Here is a 21,012-nt window from a genome sequence, read left to right as displayed (position 1 = left end):
TCTGGCCTTGAAACAGATGATCCGTAATCTTAGATTGAGTTCCTGTCAGTATGGTAAAGGTTTTCACTTCGACTCTTCTCAAAGGATATTTGGGCTCTATGAGTGTTCAAACTTTGAATAATGCCATTCATCATGACGGCCGTGGGTTTGACTTTTCTCACCCACAAGACCATGTTCAATATTTTCACTTTTCCCGTACTTAGTGCTTTGATCATCATATAGAACTGAGGTCTAGCTCGATTAAATCTCAAACGGACGTCTACTCCATTGGGTAGAAATCGGTCTTGTTGAAATAGATCCAGATGTAAACGATCAAACAAGGCTATTTTCTTACTATCTTTGATGGCCTGGTGACGTTTTCTAAATCCTTCGTTTCTAGAATTGGCCGGTAACTCTGGGACGATGGGTTCGTCAATGGTCACAGTATCGGCACCACCCCCTGAACCTGGGGTTACATCAAATGTCTTATTTTGAGCCACTCCAAGGTCTGCTACCCCCACTTCGTCCATGTGTCCTGCCGTATCTTTTTCCCACAGACTACAGGCTCTCATCTGGGTCATTAAAGTTCTGGGTTTGTAAGAAAGTAATTTCTCCAGATAAGCTTTGTAAGGATAAGTATCGGTTCCTGGAGACACTATTTTTCCATTGACACTGAGATCGATTTCCGTAAACAAGGAATGAAGGATATTATTCACCGGGGCGCAAGTGGTGTTAGCTCCAGTCAGATCACCACCATCCTCTTTGGTGAATTTACACACCATTTGAACATACGTTTGAGATAAATCCAGATATTGATCTCCTTGTCCTTTAATTTCAAATTCAATGGGAGCCGTATCCGAATTTAAAGTACTAGAAATGGGGTAATATTCTTCCCATTTGGAGTCTTCTAAAGCAATATTAGTCGGGGGGACTTGGAACAATTGTAAATTGTTCATCCCACACGCACAGGAATCTGGTTGCAACATGATGTCTGTCTACTAAGATGGATTTTTCACAAATGAAGGTCAATCTCACTCGACTCCCCTATTTATAGTGTCTCTCAATCAAAGATATCTAAACCCCTTTTTCTCTTCTTAGGACCTCCTCGGGCTAACACAGGTGCTTTTTTTCTTCTTCTTTTCTTACCGAGATTCAATCTTTGTTTCAGGGCTTGTACTCCGTGAGTTTTGACAGCGTCTTTTAAAGATCTCTTATTTTCTAACACATCTAACCCCGTTCTAGCGGCAGCAGTCAAGGCATGTTTGGCTCCCGTTTTCAGTAAATTTCTCACAACTCCTCTCCCTCTCTGCCCTCTTCTTCTTCTTCTTGTTTTTCTTCTCCCTTTACCTTTTTGACCTTTCTTATTCATCTTTTTAAAAGCTAAACTTCCTCCTCTATTGAGAGCAAATAAGCCCGTATTTTTAACGGCATTAAGTCCATGAGTTAAAAGAGCATTTTTGATATTTTTCCTTTTTTTTTTTTTAATCACATCCGCTCCTATTTTAGCTCCGGCAATCAAGGCTTGATTACGACCCATTTTGACTAGATCTTTAAGAAATCCTCGACCTCTTTGTCGCCGCCGGCCTGAGCCTAATTGAACAGCTTCTTTTAAAGTCATCCCTATAGGTAAGTTCGGTACCATTCCCGACATGAAGTCTATAAAATTTCCTCCTCTTTGAGATTTCAAATACTGGCGAATTCCCTTTAAATGGGGTGGAAGAAATATGGATGGTATTGGTAATCCAGTAGGATTAGGGGTAAGGGCTCCAGCCAATCCAGAGATAATTCCACCTACAACACCGTGTCCTTTTTGACGTAATAAACCTCTATGATAGACAAACTGTCCGTGTCCTCTTTGTCTCAATAATCCTGGATGATACTGCATGTTTTCATGACTCGTGTCAGACTGACCTAAATGCACTCCAGGGACTCCTTTTTATACCCCTCCTGTCTTAAGGTTGAATACAATACAGACAGCATATCAGACAAGTCATCACTCCCAATAGGATGTAACAAAAAAGATGTACACTCATCTCAGTACACTTTTCTGAAATGAAGTTTCACGACCGATTTTCCATTTAAAAAAGGCATGGGAGTCCCTAAAGGAGTCATGATATGAATCTCAATGCTATCGAAATGTTTTTTACTCAGTTTCAAATATTCCGCTCTAACAGGTTCCCATTTAGCTTGTTTTTTATCTTCCAGATTGAGTGTACAAGGAACCACTCTTAATAATTTCAAGGCATTGGATCCTACCGTCTGGGGTTCAATCAAGTCACAATACACGTACATGGAATTCAGATTTCCATATAAATCGACGTTATGGTTGCCCATGTAACTCACGTTGATCCATTTGGTTTCTGTATGGTTCTGAAGCATCACCTTCTTACTTTCTATTCCTAACTTATAAGCTAAGGCTGTGGGAAAACGAATGCATAAGGGATTTTTTCTAAGTTCTCTCCCCGTAAACTGATACATCACTTTATCATATTTGTCATGATAGACTAATTTCATGACATTCTCTTGTCTAGGATCACCCAAAAACTTCCATAATTTCTTCAAAGTTCTTTCCAGTCCAAGACTGATTTCATTTGTTAAAGCCATGGGATGAATGAAGGGCCCCGGTCTAAAGTGAATTCGTTTAATTTCCATCTTCTGGTCTTCCGTTATGAGATTAGCAAATTCAGTATGGTCCCAATCTAACAGTACAGGACATTGCCTTAATGGCAGCGCCTCTATGGTTTTCATTTTAAATCTGCCCCATTTAAAGGCACTAGGTTCTTGGAGTTTTGGAACATAAAGCTGAGGAAGCAGGATGTCAAAATAAGCTTCCTCTTCTGTGATGTTTTTCAATGAAATGGGATACATCAATTCTGTTAAAGCCACTTCCCATTGTCCATCTGTTAAATCTACTGTTTGTGGTAATAAGGTTTTAAAATGAGCAGTCGTATTACTCGGAAAAGATTGCATGGACCCATCACTGGGTAAAGTCATGTAAAAGCCACTGCTCTCGGCCATGTTCAGTGAGATACTGAGACAAAATAACCTAGGACCCTTCTATTTATAACAACACTTTTTTTTTTTTTTTTTTTTTAAATTTTATTGAGTCTATTTTTTTTTTTTTTTTTTTTTTTAACACTTCTTCTTCTTCTGATCTGTAATCAATCACTCTGTCTAAAACACCAAGTCCTTCCTTCTCCATATTGTCTTTGATCTGGGAAAGGGGGATGCGACAATACACATACTGTTTAACGTCGTGATAATCTGAAAATGTCAGTTCTCTTTTCTTCATCTTGAAAAAATGTCTCACACACTCTGCTATGTCGGAGTACCAGAGACTTTCGTTCAGAACCAGAGTCATCGGTGTCGAACGATTCATAGGATGAGTACAGCTGACCCATTTATATTGCTCGTAATGCTGGTTGAATTTCACCCTCACTCTAGTTCCTTTAGGATGCGGGATTTTGACTCTTTTTTCCAGCCACACGTTTTCCAGGGAATGTCCTGGATGATTTTCAAAGAAATCCAGGATCGCTCCTACTTTAGTTTTCATCCACCCTCCTTCCATGTAAATAAACCGAGTGACGGGGCTCTCACAATACCAACGATACTGCATCTTTTTAAAACACGTCTGACTTGGACAATGAACTTTTTCAGAATGAATGATTTTTTTGGGGGTCATACCTCTTTATATAACCTTATCCAATCTATTTTTAGCATCTCAGGAAAAACCAAACAACAGTTTTTTTTTTTTTTGATTTTATGATTTATTTCCTTCATATCTACATAATGGACAAAGTCTGTAGCAAATCTTGACGAAGTTCTCGACACATTTCACACAGCATGGATACTGTCGGCATTGTTGGCACTTCCATCTCCCCTCCGTATTTTCCTCCCAGCAGGTCAGGCATTTCTTTAAGGCTCTCTTCCTGGTGACTTTGACCCATAGGGGCACCATATTCTCTGCCCCGTACTTCCATGTGAAATATTTCACGCACCAACTACATCCACGGGTCTCCATGGAAGGGGGATCATCCACAAACCAGTGAGGAAAAGCCATTTCACAATGCTCGCAAAATTGATAAGTTCTGTGATGCCATCCGGGATGGTCATACACCGTAAATGTACGCTCATGGATCATCTCCCTATCACAGTTATGACAGTAATACTTTTCTACCTCAAAGAAATACTTCAGTCTCCACATAAAAATCATGATGAAATGTGGTGGTAGTGGTGAAATTTTTTTTTTCACAAAAAAGCTCAGCTTTAAATACCTTTGGATCTGACTATTTATAGTCGCTTTGAAAAAACCCACACGTGCTTCACACGTTCTTACTCTATTTACGTCTATTGGTTTTTCCAAAGTCAAAAAATAAATTTTTTAAGTCTATTGGTTTTTCCAAAGTCTAAAAATAAATTTAAATAAAAAAAAAAACCCAGGTTTTTACCTAGGACATAAACTTGGCACCGATTCAAGTCATCAAGCTGCCTATTGTGACGTCATCACATGTATTCAGCTGAGAAAATAAGACCTGGTTTGTTTATAGTTTTTTTTTTTTTATTTATTATTATTATTGTTCAAATCGACACAAGGGACAATTTCTGTAAGAAAGCCGTATAATGGACTTATAACACTTTTCACAGCAGGGATATTTCATACACTGTTGACATTTCCATTTTCCTTGGGTGTTTTCTTCCCAACAGGAGGGGCATCTTTCGATCTTGGTATTTCTTCTCATGCGCTTAGCCCAACGTGGCATCATAAAATCAACCCCATATTTCCACAGGTAATATTTCAGGCACCAATCACAGCGACAATACCACAAACTAGGGGGATCGTCTACTTCCCAGTGAGGTATACGTTCTCCACATTCATTACATCCCCAATACCAACCAATAACGTCGTCGTCACTGTCATACTCAGGTAATTTACTGATCTCTCTCAACTGCCTATGGCAATGAGGACAGGCACTATTTTCTTGGTGAAGAAAATACGACATTCTCCACACAGAAGGCATGATTGAAAAAAAATGAGCACAGTGAACTCAAAGCTAAGATTTATATATACCTTGGGATATCTATTTTTAGTCGAAGCGGAAAAACCAACAACACCAGAATTTATTATTTTTTTCTTAGGTTTAATTCACAACAACAACAACATTAAATTAACAAACATGGAATACTTTTGCATAGTTCTTTTTGAATAGGAAAAGTTCTCCTCATGTACAAATATTCTGTTTCACAAGCACAGTCCATGATGTCGTATCCTTCTCTGAGCATTTTGTTTACATAATCTTTGATACAATCTCGGACTTCTTCCATCCATTTTCCTTGAATCCAGGTCCTTGCTGGTGCCTCTGTTTTGTGAGCCAAAACGTATTTGACTTTCCATTTGAATTCCTGATACTGGGGTCGCCATGACCCTAATAATAATACTATGAGTGGTGCACATTCATGGTCCGGTAATTTGAATCTCTTATACAGGTACACATCATTGAGTCCTGTTTCTCCCGGATTCTTATCCATGAAATCTTGGATGCATTCCTCTTTGTTTTTCATCCATTCTCCTTTTTTAGTGGAACCTGTAGGCTCTTGCATTTTCCAACGATACTCGGAGCTTAAAAATTCCATGTTGTGCTCTGTCCTCAGTCAGATCAGAAATGAAAAAAATCTTTGTTGTTTCCCCATTTTATATATACTCTGTGGTGTATCTATTTTTTAAAAGACATTAACTCTGTGCATTCGTGGTCTTCTTAGGTGTATGATGCATCATCGTAGGACTAGGCATGATATAACCCACTGAGGAACTGACACATACCATCCAATATTCTCGATTAGAATCGTGTAAAGCTAACATGACCACACTGGTGACGATGAGAGATACACAGATCAATAATTGTGCGAAATAAACGATTTCTTCTCGAGGAACATTCTCTCCACAAAATTTCCAATGAGGAGTTATTGGATGAGATCCGTTTGGGGAATCCATGAATCGAAACTAGGGGGATATCCTTTCCACCGAACTTTGACTTCTTGAATGATTTTTTTCCCTACGCGTCGCTTTTTATACCCCAAGATTTCCTCCACTTCGTACAGGTCGTCTTTTTTAATGATCTTTTGTAATTCTTTCTCGTAAAAAGTCCCTTCTAATTCCTCTCCGTTATAATCTTGCACTCTATACACGTAAGGATACCTTCCAGGAACTCTTTTTGAAATGGTAAACAGTTCTGTGGTCCAGTTAGGTAAATATCCTTTTTCAAATGTGCGCTTGGCTTTACTGATGCGTACCCGATCTCCTTCTTTAAACTGAGGTTTAGGAAACTATTTCCGATTGGATTTCCCATATAAAGTTTTCCAGACTTTTAACACATTAGAAGCATTCACTTGAACTGGTGTTCTTTGGATACTGCGATGATAAGTGTGATTGTAAGCATACACTAAATCCGGTAAGATCTCTAAATACCGTCTGGTTTTATGACGGGTGAAATAACGCCACATGCGTGCTTTGAGAGTACGCTGAAATCGTTCCACGATACTGGCTTTGGTGTCCGTATTACGAGTGGTAAAAAAATGAATGGATTTAAAAGCTTGCAAGAATTCTCGATTGGTAAATTCTTTTCCTTGATCCGATTGAATGCGGACGGGACGTCGACCGTCTTGTTGAAAAATCTCTCGTAATCCTCGAATCATTTCCTTTCCCGTTTTCTGTTTTAAAGGCACCACCCAGGCATATTTAGATAAGACGTCAATGGCACACAATAAAAACGTATATCCGTCATTGTGTTTCTTTAAACTGGACACATCTGCTAAATCTAATTGCCATTGTTCGTCTATATCCGTCACTCTAGTCTGTTGTCTCCGGAATTTTCTTTGAATGGGTTTATGTAAGGTATACGTATCTTGCTCTTTTAACCATTCTCGAATCTTTTTCAAGGAAATCTTATGTCCCAGACTTCTGACCTGACGATACAAAGCTTGTAGTCCTGCGTACCCTCTTTTAGGATCATAATAAATCTCTTTTAAAATGTCTTCCACTGGTTTCTTTTTCATATCTTAGGTAATGAAAGCCAATTTTCGTCGATCTGTTCTAATCTCTTTTTCGGTAAACTTGGACTGAATTTAGATTTTTTGATGGCCTTCGCTAAATTTAACAGAGGTCTAGGAGTGGATTTTTTTATTCCTCTATCTCCTACAGGTCTACTAATAGGGGTCAAAAATGAAGAAGAAGCATCTTTAAATCCACTATCGCCCTCGTCCTCACTATCACTGAAGATACTTTTAGGAGTACTGATTTTTCCAGGTCTCTGCATGGCTTTTATAAGGTTCCATTGCTCACGTATTCCAGAGGAGTACGCGTCTCTTTTAAAGCTTGAGCAAATTCATCTAATCCTTTAGGAAGGGGATGGTTTTTACGAGAACGAGATCTCATACTATCAGCCATTAAATCCACAATGTTAGAATCGGGAACTTTTTGACCTCGATAACTAATTTCACCTTCCTTATTCCAACTCAACACCTTGGTTTTCTTTAAATGATTTAATAATAATCCAGCTTTTCTTCTCATGTTTTTATTCACTGTTTCAAGGATTTCATCTTCAATCTCAGCTGGGGCTGCTGGTGATGCTGCTGCTGCTGGGGCTGGAGCTGCTCCTGCTGCTGGAGCTGCTGAAATTTTAGGTTTAGAAATAGGTTCCTGTCTAGCTTGTTGTAAATAATTCCTATATCGATGAAGTTCCTGGCCATATATAGCGACTTTTTCTTCTGGGGTTAAATCTTCACGTCTTGTAATCTCGTCCAATTCCTGACCTAAACTGATGGTAGATTGAAATTCCGGAGGTTTGGGTAATTTTGCCTTGAGATCATTCAATAAGACTTCGGGAACTAACACCATTTTACGACTCATTTTTTTTTCTTCTTCTTGATGACTTTATAGACGGACTGACCGGCACCCAACAGTAAAGGTGCTGCTGAGATTAAAAGGGGTAAAATGTTTCCTCCTTTTTGTTGAAGTAATAAAGCTCGTCGTTTATGGACAGATTGAGGTTTGACCAGTCTCCTGAAGATGTGTTTCTTAGGAGCTAGTTTTCGTTTATGAGCCGAACTGAGAGATAACACTCCTTTTAATAGGTTGTACACGATCTCGCAGATTTTGAGAATACAATCTCCAGAACAATGTTTTAAAATACCCGTCTTTAATGGAGAGGAATAGTGAGGGTCAGATAACACTCTTAAAAGAGGCCAGTGAGGTTTTAATCGTGTAGAACAGCAAGTCCTTCTTTTCTTCTTCTTAGCCATCCTGGGGTTAAAATGAGGACATGTCCCAGGTTTCTCTCCTTTTTATACTCTCAAGGAGGAGGAGCATACATGTCGTGTTTGTCCTTCTCGTGTTTGTCTCTATTTTTCTGGGTGACGTAGATTTTGGAACAATATCGACATTTATATCTCATTCCTTTAGGAAGTGTAGGTGTAGAGGCGGTCAGAGGTTGAAAGCGTGCTATTTTAGGAGTGTGAATGGGTACTTTAATTCTAGGAGAGGGAATTCCCACATTGACTCGAGGAAACACTTCTAAATCGGTAGCTCTTTGACTGCCTATGGGGCCCATAGGACGATCCATTCTCATTTCAGCTTGTTTCTTTAATAACTCCCCAATAGTTTTTTGTCTTTGTTCCTTATAATACTGATTGATTTCGTTTGATTTCGTTTTTCAGACTTTCGGGCATGGCTTTTCGTTGAGCAGGAGTCTTGGGAGTCGTTTTTTTTTCTTTCTACCACCAGGGGCTTTTCTTTGAGTAGGTTTTCTCTTTTGAGGTTTTCTCTTCTTTCTGGTCTTTTGAGCTGCTCCTCCTACTCGCACCATCCAATCGGGAAACACTCTTTGTTTCTTATTATCGACTCTGACTACCACACTTTTCAAACGACGGACACGTCGTTTCTTAGGTGCATTCCATTTAAATAAATGACGAATGATGACTCTAGAAATCCGGCTCCTCTGCGTTTTAAAATGGCATTTTTTCTGTCTTGATCACTCGCCGACTTATCGGCTATGATGCTTAAATCTTGACGATGATTATTAATAAACTTTTGAGTCTGTTTATTGATGGGTAAGACCCCACGTATCAAATTTCGAGCTCCCATAGCAAAACAATTCAATAAGGCTTTACGCCCTAATTCGATTAAATGGGCTCGCTTGGCAGGATCTCGTTCCCGCTGTAAACGTCGTAACGTTTTCACTAATTTACTCTTGGCCGAGAGAGGTCGACCCATGACGACTGTATAATGATAAATGACAAGTGTAATGTTGGTACATTTTTATTTATACTCTTGTGGCATGTGTACAGTCAACCATTCAAACAATCGACTTCTCAATCTGTATTCGTCTGGGGTCTGTGGATTCAAGTCCACCAGGAGATACCCGTGAGGAACACTGGTGGCTTCTTGATAGGCCGACATCAAATGTGGTAAGGCTAACTGTCGACTTAAGACACTGATTTGAGATTTGTCTCTGGGATTTTTAAACAACACTAAATAATGAGCATTCAAACTAATGGTGCGATGCTGTGGTGCCCGATCAAATAAATTCTGAGTGATGTAAATCACACTGGTATTCCCATGATGCGCTTTACGGGTAAACCAATCCACGATCGATTCGATGGCTTTTCCTCCCATCATGTCGTCAAAAATGAGTAAGTGAGGAATAGTTAAATTGGCCACTAATTTCTCATCGTCTTCTGGAATATTTCGAATGAAGGAGACCCGATCTGTTAAAGAAGTGTAAGCAGGTTGCCATTCCCGATAACACCAGACAATTTTTTGTGGCATGGGGGTAATCCAATGTAAATTTTCCACCAATTTCTTGACAAATTCCGTTTTTCCCGATTTAGAAGGTCCTGCTACCACCATGGTAAATTCGTGTTTCAACTGAAAAGACGGGAGTGTCTCCTCAGGTTGCATGATGACAAATGAAGAGAAAAATAGGGTTTCAATCCTTTTTATTCATAGTCAACACAGAAATATACGCTGGGTTCTCTTCACATCGGCTCGACAGATGGGGCAATACCGGAAGGTGGGAGCACATAATGAACAGCAACATACGTGTCCGCAAGGGAGTAAAGCCATTTGTAATTCTCTCTCTAAACAAATGTGACATTTTCCTGTGGCCTGGATCTCTGTAGAGGTTTGGTCTAGTAGAGGTTTGATTTCAGGTGAAGGTTTGTATCCCGCCCGGAGTAAATGGTTAATGAATACATTCATCACCCACTCACGTCCTTCATAGGTATTGATGTAGGGACAATTAGGGTTCCAATAAGCATGTTCTACATAAGGATCGTCTGTAGGTTCCCAGAGGTTTAAAGTCATACCACAATGAAAACAGATGGTCTTATCACTCACTCCTCTGTAATAAAATCCGGCTTTGGCTAGGTCGGGTATTAATCCTTTTAAAGAATCGGGCCATCGATCATCAAAGGTAGCTTCTCTCTTTAAGAGCAGAGCATATTTAGGGTAAACAGGAAGGTAGTCTGGCTCCTTATCAACACCAGCCATGACTGAAGTGTTATATTATTCCCCCCCCCCCTTTTTATAACCCCTCATTTTTGGGGGTTTTCCCCATAAAATAACAACAACACTTAAAATACAGGGGTTTTTTTTAATAACCATAAGGTAAAGTGTTATAATCTTCCATCAATTGTCTCTTATCATAGACAATTCTATATTGTTTTTCTAAAGGTATTGTCTTGACTTCATGTTGACGAGTCCTCTGTATTTTGTAGGGATACGAGACTTGGATTTCGTCAATTTCTTTCTGAAGCATTTTTTCTAAAGTCTCTGGTGACACGATCTGAGAGGCCCGATAATTGAGAGTCAATCCTTTGACTTTACACATGGATTTTCCCTTGGCGGTGAGGTAAGCATAATTTTTGGGGCCTCCTGACATGAATTTGATAATGTGGTCCCCGTCTAATTCGTCTGTCCATTCTCTTAAACTGTTGCCAAGGGTAGGATTAAATTGTCCCTCCTCATGTTGGTATATGATACTGTCCGTGTCGAAATAAAGGACCCGATCTCCCAAAGGTTGTAAAGTCTCGTAGAGGTGTAATCGGGCATGGGCGGTAGTGAAACAGGCCAGCACCACGTTTCCGAAGGGACACTCTTCCACAAATTCCTGTTTCTCTTGATAATTGACCAGCATCATGTCCGATTCGGCCTGCTCTTTATTTTCTAAGAGTTCTATCCCTTTGATGTCAATGGTCGAATCTTGTAAGAGTTGCTGTAGTTCCTCTTCTTCGGTCAAGTATCGAGTTTTAGGTAATAACAGGCGTTGAGCGAATTTTCCCCACAAGCAATTTAAAAAGAGTTTGGCTATCGTTCTTAGCACAGGATTTTATTCTATACTTAACAGGTCCATCCTGATCCCTTCTCTGCCTAAGACTTTACGAATGTAATCTAGTTTCTGTTCCTCCGTCTGACAATCAGGTGGGAATCCAGAAGCTTCCTGTTTGATCTTTAAGAAGGTATCGATGTAAGATCTGAATAAATCTCGACTGCTTTGTGAAAAATGCCAAACTTCGTAAATCCGCTCTAAGGTATATCCCATGTCCAGGGCTTTATGTAATTCTGTAGTCACCCAGGTACCCGTAAGACTGCGTTCCTGGTCTGCGTGTTGACATCGATGTTTAGAGGTAGAGTCCTGTCGTTCCGCACACGTTCGACATAAGGGAAATAATAACTTGCCTCCCGTGCGATAAGGTAAAACGGGGTGATAGAGGCCTCGGGGTGGTAGGACCCGACAGTGAATGAGACCGAAATAAGTTCTCACGTCCTGGAATTGGTCTGTTATGATCTGAGGATGGCCTAGGGGGAAAAGTCTGTGTTTTAATACGTAAGGGTATAAGGAACAGACGTCCACGTATCTCATGTCCCCCTCCTCACAATATAATTTAGTGGCATTAGTCCGACCTCCGTACAGGGCGTCTCGGGGGTTCAAAGGATCTGGAATGTCCAGGTCTCGTACATAATTCTGTAGAGTTACCTCTCTTTGTACCTGTTGATCGAATTCGTGCTCCCAGATGCTACGGAGGGAGTACCCCATTTCCTCTAAAACAGAACTCCGTCTTAAAGTTTCCTCGTGTAATTGTTCATAGGTAAATTGGGTCCGGTGAGGATGACTTTCGGTCTGTAAATTCGGATAGCAGGTGGGGCATCCGTGCCAATAGCATCCGTAAAATTCGTAGACGGTGCGAGTGGCTTCCTGGTATCCGTCGACGATATAACTTCCGATCTTGACTTCTCCCCCGTTTCTAGCATGTTGGATGTGAGATCCGGTCTGGTGACTCATCCAGCTTAACCACCGACAGGCTTTGGCGGAATATCGACGCGCAGGCTGATACCCCAGGTTGGGAATGATGGCAATGGTCTCTTTGGGCATGAATCCTCGACGGTAAGCTAAATTGGCCGCACTGGCAAAAGTGATGGATTCCTGGAAGGGGTCTACATGGACCAAGCTCTTGAGGGTGGCTCTAAACTGAGCACAGCATCGTCGTAAAATATCGACGTCTGAAATACAATAGTCTAAAAATTCCTTCTGGAAGTCAAACACTTTTCCGGCTTGTTGTTCGTACCATTGATAAAAAGCCTGTCGTCCACTTATAGACATGTCGTCCGGATTGTAGTAAGCTGCCGGTGGATAAGGCCCCACGTAATTCTGGTTCTGTTCCGTATTAAAAAAGTGAGGGAAATACCCTTTCTTCAGTTCAGTGAATCCGAAAGCAGAGGGCATCTTGGACAGGGCAAAAGGTAAAAAATTATAGGAATCGATGAATTTCAGTCCGCAGATTTGCATGGATAAGATTTTACTGCCGTTCATGATGACGGTAGGTTTCAGGCAGGCGGAATGAACCAGGTAATTTAAAATGAACTGTCCGTCGTATCCTTTGAAATTGTGGGCGATGATGATGGCCTCGTCGTGTAATAAGGCGGAATTCTTATTTCCTGTAGTGGGTTGTAATAACCAGTCCATGAACTGCCTTAAGGTCTCTGGCCCTCGGAACACGTGTTGACGGGGTCCCATGTGTCGACAGTGAGGACAGGGATCTTCTATGGGTAAGTGACCGCAATGTTGACATACGCGGTGTGCCACACACAGGTTAGGGACGTGGATGCCGGTTTCCTGCGTACATTCGAAATCGAAATAGATGTTGAACTGTAAGGTCTCTTTGCCTTTCTTTTTCTTTTTCTCGGGCTTGAGTTGAACGTAGCACTGATGATCCGTGTCTACGGTTTTCTTACAGATCTTACATTGTTTCTGTCCTCAGCAATGATGATGAGGGAGTAATTTTTTAGGCATCCATTTCTGACAGTGCCTACATCGTCCCATTAAACTGCATACCGTGGTGGCCGTATTCATACTGTGAGGCTGTAGATGGTTTTCGTAGCAAGTCCTACTCTGAAAAAATCCCTGGCACTGGCTACATTGAATGCGGCTCCCGTCTGGAGGGCAGGGAGTGTTAGTTAAACAAAAGGAACATCGGTGAGGACACTGGGTACGATGGTGTTCAATATGACTGTAGCCCACGTCGCAATGATCACAGTAGTATTGATTGCCCGTCACACCAGGCATAGATATGATGGCATCGTAATGATGGTCGTCTAACAGGACATTCAAACAAGTTCCCTCTCCGTAGCCTTTGTAAAGGGTCTCTAAACTGAGTTTAGAGGAGGTGGACTTGAACTGGAATATTTTCAACCGATAGCGAGGGACTAACACCTGTTGTAATTTCCCCCATTCTTCGGGTCCACAAGGCCGATGGATATCACAGTCGGCTTGTTCCATGAGAGCTAGAGCTTCGTTTTTCTGGTCTAAATATTTGTAATCACCCTTCCGCATACGTATTCATCGCTTTTCCCATTCAATGAAACTCTCTGGATGTTCCGGTTTTTCACTGTATAACCGGGTGACTACGATGGCTCGAGCTAGACAAAATTTATCCCAGGGATTGTCGATCTGAACGATGGATTGTTTCCTCTTCTTAAATCTCTCCTTATTGACCATCAAATGTTTGGTTTTGTTTCCACCACTCCCTTCCGGATACTTCACCCGAAACATGTCGAATTCCATGGCCCCGTCTCCCAGTTTAAAATCTTTCTTGGATTGTTGCACGGCTTCTATTTTGTCTAAAATGACGTCCTCGTTTAAATGTTTACATTGAGTAAACTCGTACCAAATGTCGGAATCCAGAGAAGGATGGCGTATGTTCAGGCGTAGGTAATCGTTAGGATTACACTGCATTTGATATTTGACATTTTGCAGCATGTATCTAAATAATCGCCGAACAAAGCCTCTGTTTTCCTCCTCTGGAAATTCCTTAAAATTCACACTGTAGACATCTTCATGCGCTTTAAATTTTCTGGAATGCTTGGCTTGTTTCAGTCTCACTTGATAATATTGGGAAATGGCCTTTGGCTTCCGGGGTGGTGAATGGGCTGATGAGTGTGGTTCTTCATCCGACACAGTCCTTTGTTGTTCTTGTTGGACTTGGGCTCTCTGCATTCTATTTAATATTCTCGCATTTCTTTTTCTGAGCGCTAATTCTCTGTGTTTATTGTTGTAAATAATTCTTTCTAACTCTTTCGCCCGTCTTCTCCATCTCATCAGTTGCTGGGCATGTAACAGTTTTTTCATAGCAGAATCCATGTCGACAGCTGATGGAACTGACAAGAGAATGAGCTTCAAGTCAGAAACATGCAATACTTATACAGTGTATGACGTCATAATGGCTAGGTTTTTCCAGGTGAGTGCTGAGCGCGTGCAGGTTTTTCCAGATCTCACATCTCAGGAATTTCTAGATCTCAGAATGTGCTGAGCGCGTGTGGGTTTTTCCAGATCTCTGACCTTGACCCCGGGGGTGTACTGAGTTGACCCCCATCCCCCCCATGGCCCAAAAGTGCACTCAGTTGACCCCCCTAGCTAGGCGCCTTATACTACTTATGTACTTAGTAACTTTATTTAATACCCAGGAGCAGAGAAGAAGATTTTCAAAGAAATAATGCACTTTCACTATATGATCTATATAGCCCCACCCTGGGGCCATGAATTTCACAATTTTGGTAGAGGGCTCCATGCTTATTACAATGATGCCAACAGTTTGACTGCTTGATGTCAAGGAGTAAAGAAGAAGATTTTTAAAGATTGCATTATTTTTGGTGGTTTTAGCCCCACCCCTCAGGCCCCAGGGGGGCAGGGACTATGAAATTCACAATTTTTGTTTCCCTTCACCCGTAGATGCTATATACCAAATTTGGTTGAAATTGGTTTAGCGGTTCTAGAGAAGTTAACGCACGACGGACGACGACGGACGAAAACAGATAGCAATAGGTCACCTGAGTGACTCAGGTGACCTAAAAATGCCTGTCACATGTTTTTGCAGCACAGTTTAGGTTTATACAAGTACAGTATACAATTTAATTGCTGCAAAATAGAGATCATATATGCTTGTATATATTTATTTACAATCACATGTTGACTGAACAGTTAACTCTGTGTCAATCATAAATTGTTAACTAACGTTTCTCGTATGATTTTACACTATCATAATGCACAATCCACTATATGGGTCCAAGTTTGTTGAATAAATTTTCTATTCTATATTTTATTGCTTTAATTTTTAAAACAACAATTAGAAATCCTCAACCTAACTTTGTTTCGTTCAAATTTATTTATATATGGAACATGTTTTGTGTTTGGTCAGACAAAATATCTAATTTTAAAATATTTCATAGTCATCTGTGGTAGTTTGAGCTTCAAACCTGTGAAACAATATTTCTTTTGTTGGTAAGCTTCAGGAAATTAAAACCTGAGAGGGTTATCAAAGATTATCTCACATTTAAAAAAATATGATAAAACAAATTAAAAAAATCGAATTAACAACAGAGAAAAATAAAATGAAGACAGACTCTTTATCTTCAAATGTATATACAAACACATGTATTAGCGATCAGAACCCCCCCCCCCCCCAAAAAAAAAAAGAAGAAAAAAATCATGGATAAATAATTCTAATTCCTAATAAACCTCCTCCCCTTCTGAGTCCATTTCCAAAAATATTTTACTATAATTTTTTTTTTGAATTCTTGAGAGGAAAATTATACATGTAGGTATTGTAGGTCACAAAAAATCCATATATTGATTACTAGTATGTGCGAAGAATAATCCTTTAGACATTCGTAATAATTATACTTTATTAACAAAGATTTATTTTCCTAAAGCTGAAAGATTTTTGCTGAAAGGGGCCACAGAAAGATCCGCCCCTCCATAGTGCATATGGCACTCTAGACAGTGACGTCACAGAAATTCTTGAAACCGAGTTTATTATTAACTACCTCAAAATTTTGGTATGATTTAATGAGCAGTTGAATAAACACGTTTTTAAAAAGAGAGTACGCATATGAAATATCAATTATGGCAAGTCGTTAAAAGTCGGCAGTGTACGCTGATTTAGTCAGTGAATGACGTCACATGTCGGGTTTATGACGATTGAGTTCAAGTTAATCGAAAACGAAAGTAACAAGGATATGTACTATAAGGGTGTTTTGGGTTATTGGAAGTGATTACTCTTCATTAACACAGGACTGGAATTAAAGTTACGATTCACAAACATCTCGTTTATGCGGGAATTCGTCACGAGATTCAAGATGGAAAAGACTATGGACGCCATATTGGCGACAAGGTTCTAAGTTCCATAGGTATTGTAATAAAATTATAGTTTTCAATAGAATTCTGTATATTTTAAATACATACGTGTTACCTATAGGGAGAGCTTCGCTCTCACGGGCCCGTGAGAGGGCTCCGCCATCTATGACAGTTTCCATCGTGCATTTTATGGGATGCCTCGAATCACACTTGGTTATATTCATTATCTATATGTGAATGATTAAATATCTGCCGATTTACACTCGCTGTACAAAAATGCAGTTGTAACGGGAATCAAACCAGTTCTAAGCTTTGTGTATTTATTTAATTGACCATGGATTTCCATAGTACTTGGGATTGGAAAGTCTTATAAACTATTGAAGATACAAACCACACAATGAAATGTATACCCAGGTTCTTTAGTGATTCCTAGATTTAAATATGATCACCTTGTTTTGAAATGAAAAGATGTGTAAAGTTTTATAATTTATTATATCAAAGGTAAAAATGATTTTAGACTAGTTGATAATAAAATGACAAATATCTTTCCAAAAATATAACAACTGGAATTATCCAAAATAATTAAATGACAAGATATGTGAAAAATTATCTGAGAGGGATGTGACTTTTAACGAAGTTAGGAGCTTCCATACGGGTGTTGCTAAAACGCGGAACGGAAAACGGAAAATATGATTCCAAGTTAAATCACTTAAAATATAAAAACCATACCAGAAACAGTAAACAGCGTATAAAATTTTCATATTTAATCCTTAATTATTAAGATACGAGTTGATTTAGTCATGTTACATGTTATGGTAAAATATGGATGAGTGGGAAAACTTTATTGAAGATCACTCTGATCAATATGAACGACTAGTATTCGATATCCTTATGAGCCATATGAGCGAAAAATTCCATAATTTTCAATGCATATGTACCCATGTACCATAAGCGTGGATAAAGTACATCTCTGACCCCCTTCTCAACCCCACCCCCACGCTAAAATATAAATATCTCTATATTTTCTCGAAAATATGTAATTTCCCCATAATTCCATCTTTACGTTATTCTGCGCAATCAGTTTATGATGTTTGCACAATTTGGCCATATACAGCTGTACATGTATGCTAATTTTCTTAATATTCCCGTTTCAGGTCCCCGTGGATTGCATCAACACTCCTCTAGTTGTAATATACTTTTTTTAAATTGTATCCTTTATGCCAGTGATCGTTGTCTCTCTCTCTATATACTCTGTTTCTCTCCTCCTGTTTCAAAACAACATTCCCCCGTTCATAATAAAAAATGATGATTTTGTTTTTGGCGAATTCATAAACCATTTTTTTTTTTATTTCAGTTTTGTATGAGTGACAAATGAGACATTCTGATAGATAATTAGGATGTAAGTCTAATTAGTGTGTATTAAATTGACCATTGCATGTAAATGCCACATGTTTTGAGGGGGAAAAAATCATGAATAAATTACATTGTTAGGATAACTTTTAACATTAGATATGAACTACATGTATAAGATAAAGAATATTGCTTCCTATGTCTGAATTAAACTTGTACTTAGTAAAAACCTTGACATCAAATTTTCCGTTTTCCTTTCCGTTTCGCGTTTTAGCAACACCTCTTCCATACACCCAAGAACGTTGGCAAATACTAATAATAAACACGGGGATATCCTAGATGTATATATATCACTGAAATAAGTAATGGGCTATCTTATTCTACCCTGAACCGAAATACAACTTCTATAGTTATGCTACATTTTGAATGAAAGTTTACTGTTTACCAAGCCCTACATTATAAAGACAGAAGCGAACGCTAGGTTCTTGAGAAGCGAACCTTGCAGTTCGTGACCCCTAGCAGAGTGAAGTTAACTTTTCTGGGTAGCTTTATTTATAAGCTCCTTTTTTGTAAAAATAGACGTAATATAGGCATCAAAATTGGGGCTTAGCCCTCCAAACGTGTTTTGTTTTTTGTAGCCCCCCTTTAAATCTGCTTCCGACGCCTATGAAACAGATGTGTAAGACTCTAGTGGTATCTTTTCCAAGCTTACTGGGAGATATCGAGTCGGCAAGCATGCATACATATTTTCGTTACAGTTGTTTTGATTCAGTTTAAATTCATCAGCAGTGAAATAATCAAACATATTACCCACTCTAGCATTAAATTCATCCAACATACAAAGATATCATGAATCTTTAGAAAAACATCAGGAACTCTTGTTATATTTCTATAAAACAATTAGGGGAAGGATAATTACTTCCTTCTGGGGGTATCTAAACAACTCCGCAAATTATCTTTTGGTGGTATTAAAAAAAATTGTTTATCTTGAACCTCGTAATATATTAACAGTCAATTCACATTTTCGACTACTTCACAAGAACCACTGGGCCAATTTCCACCAAACTTGCCACAAAGTATCCTTGGGTAAAGATGATTCAAATTTGTTCAAATGAAGGACCACGCCTTCTTCCAAGGGGAGATAATTAAGAATAAGTGAAAAATTAATGGTATCTTTTAAAAATCTTCTCAAGAACCACTGAACCAGGTAAGATAAAACTTATATGGAAACATCCTCAGGTAGTGTAGACTCAAGTTTGTTAAAATCATAACCCTCAGGGGTAGGGTGGGGCCATAATGAACGTTCAAAGTTTTACATAGAAATACAGACCCTGAAACGTGCTACTACCCCACACGCACGCTGCACGAACGGTACACGCTAGCTACACGGTTTGCACGAAACGCTGCACGGTTTACACGAAACCCTACACGGTTTACACGAAACGCTTTGCACGAAAGGCTGCACGGTTTACACGAAAGCCTGCACGAAACGCTTTGTACACGTTTCTCACACGCTTTGTACACGATTCTGGCACGTTTTGGCCTCGATATGGATTTTCTATTCGGAATCTCTCGGACTTTAGTTAAATTAAGTAAATAACGGATTAATCAAAGATTAGTTAAGAATTGCAATCATTCAGATTAAGTTAGGATTAGAACTCGCTACACCAGTACTATTATATTAACAGATAAACATACACAATGTTAATACATGTATGTACTTAATTAATATTATAGTTGACACTGAGTATGTGACACGCCCGGTGAAATGCCTATCATCGTCTATGCACAAAACTTTTTCACTAGACTCTAAATTACGCACTGAAAAAAATAATTATATTTGTAATTCATAATCTTTACAGCATTCAATGTTTTTACAATTATAGTTTGATATTAACAAATCGTTTTATTGCTGACAAATAAACCCAGTTATTGATCTGAAAAAAAAATTGATTAAATTGTGTACGATTTCTGTAAACAGATTGATTTTCTTTCCTCTTTTTTTTTTTATTATTGATTGATTTATTCATTTTTTTATTTAGTTAATAAATAATTTCATTTGATTGAATTAGGTTTGGTTTGTAATTTGCAAAGGTAATATGTACACTAAATCAAATAAGAACATTGTGCAGGATTGGGGGGGGGGGGGGATTACCGAGATCTTACTTCTGTTCATGGCTAAATATAACTGGCACTTGTTTCAGTAAGTATACTATTGGGAAAAAAAATTATTATAGAAACAAATGCCCTTTCTAAGAAAAAAAAAGATATCCATATCTCCAGCGGGACCAAATACATGTAATTCATTAACTGCACTTTAGTTAGAATGGTAAATATATCGTTTCATTACAGAATAAAACTTTGACATCATTAAAATTTTATATGGTAGAGAAGCCGGGGGAATAGGTATTGTAATGCTTTAGTTGTCCATTTTGAGGCATTGTGTTTATCAAATAAAAACAATAAACCAACCACCTTGTAAAATCCTTGATTTCAAATCCCGTCTAGACCAAAAAAAAAAAAAAGAATGTAATCAATAGTCGCGGCTCTTAACAATACATTCAATATACATGAATACATGTCCAGTGTCCTAAAAACTAAAAAAATATGCTCTAGAACTGCGTGGTTAATTAATACAACTAATATATAATTACTCCGGATTTCTTTCTTTATATTTTATTATTCACGAATACACTGGCAAATTAATTCACTGTTTACAGAGAATCGGATAAATTTAAGAAATAAAATCCTCGGGTATTTATTTTTACCCTTTCAATACTAATACAACTATTAAATTTCACGAATTAAAAATCAATCGTTATTGTCGGGTGTCATCTTAGCCATGATTGACAAAAGATAATACATGTACATGTGGCAGAACAAGTTTTCAGTTCCCGGCACGCGGAGCCCGTGATCGCTGTTGTAAATGACCTTGATCACAGTCGTAAGAAGAGTGTCGGAAGTGTAAAGAAGATTCCAATACATTTTTAAGGGGTGCATC

General features: G+C 38.8%; 2 protein-coding genes across 2 annotated transcripts; both read right to left on the bottom strand.

Annotated features, from left to right (window-relative positions):
- Positions 1–9,289: 9,289 nt before the first annotated feature.
- On the bottom strand, positions 9,290–10,522 carry LOC133198350 (baculoviral IAP repeat-containing protein 7-like). Its single transcript, XM_061334452.1, has 2 exons — positions 10,126–10,522; positions 9,290–9,738 (listed from the first exon to the last, which is right to left on the bottom strand). Exons 1-2 carry the CDS (start codon positions 10,520–10,522, stop codon positions 9,290–9,292), a joined length of 846 nt encoding a protein of 281 aa, XP_061190436.1.
- A 103-nt stretch (positions 10,523–10,625) lies between these two features.
- LOC133198349 (uncharacterized) lies at positions 10,626–13,862 on the bottom strand. Its single transcript, XM_061334451.1, has 3 exons — positions 13,365–13,862; positions 11,372–13,280; positions 10,626–11,260 (listed from the first exon to the last, which is right to left on the bottom strand). The coding sequence occupies exons 1-3, from the start codon at positions 13,860–13,862 to the stop codon at positions 10,626–10,628; spliced, it is 3,042 nt and encodes a 1,013-aa protein (XP_061190435.1).
- Between the last annotated feature and the right edge of the window lie 7,150 nt (positions 13,863–21,012).

This window comes from Saccostrea echinata, unplaced genomic scaffold, assembly GCF_033153115.1.
Source record: "Saccostrea echinata isolate AGI-Se365-2 ecotype Australia unplaced genomic scaffold, CSIRO_AGI_Sech_v1 ptg000033l, whole genome shotgun sequence".
NCBI lineage: Eukaryota > Metazoa > Mollusca > Bivalvia > Ostreida > Ostreidae > Saccostrea > Saccostrea echinata.
This window is presented reverse-complemented; position numbering and strand designations above follow the sequence as displayed.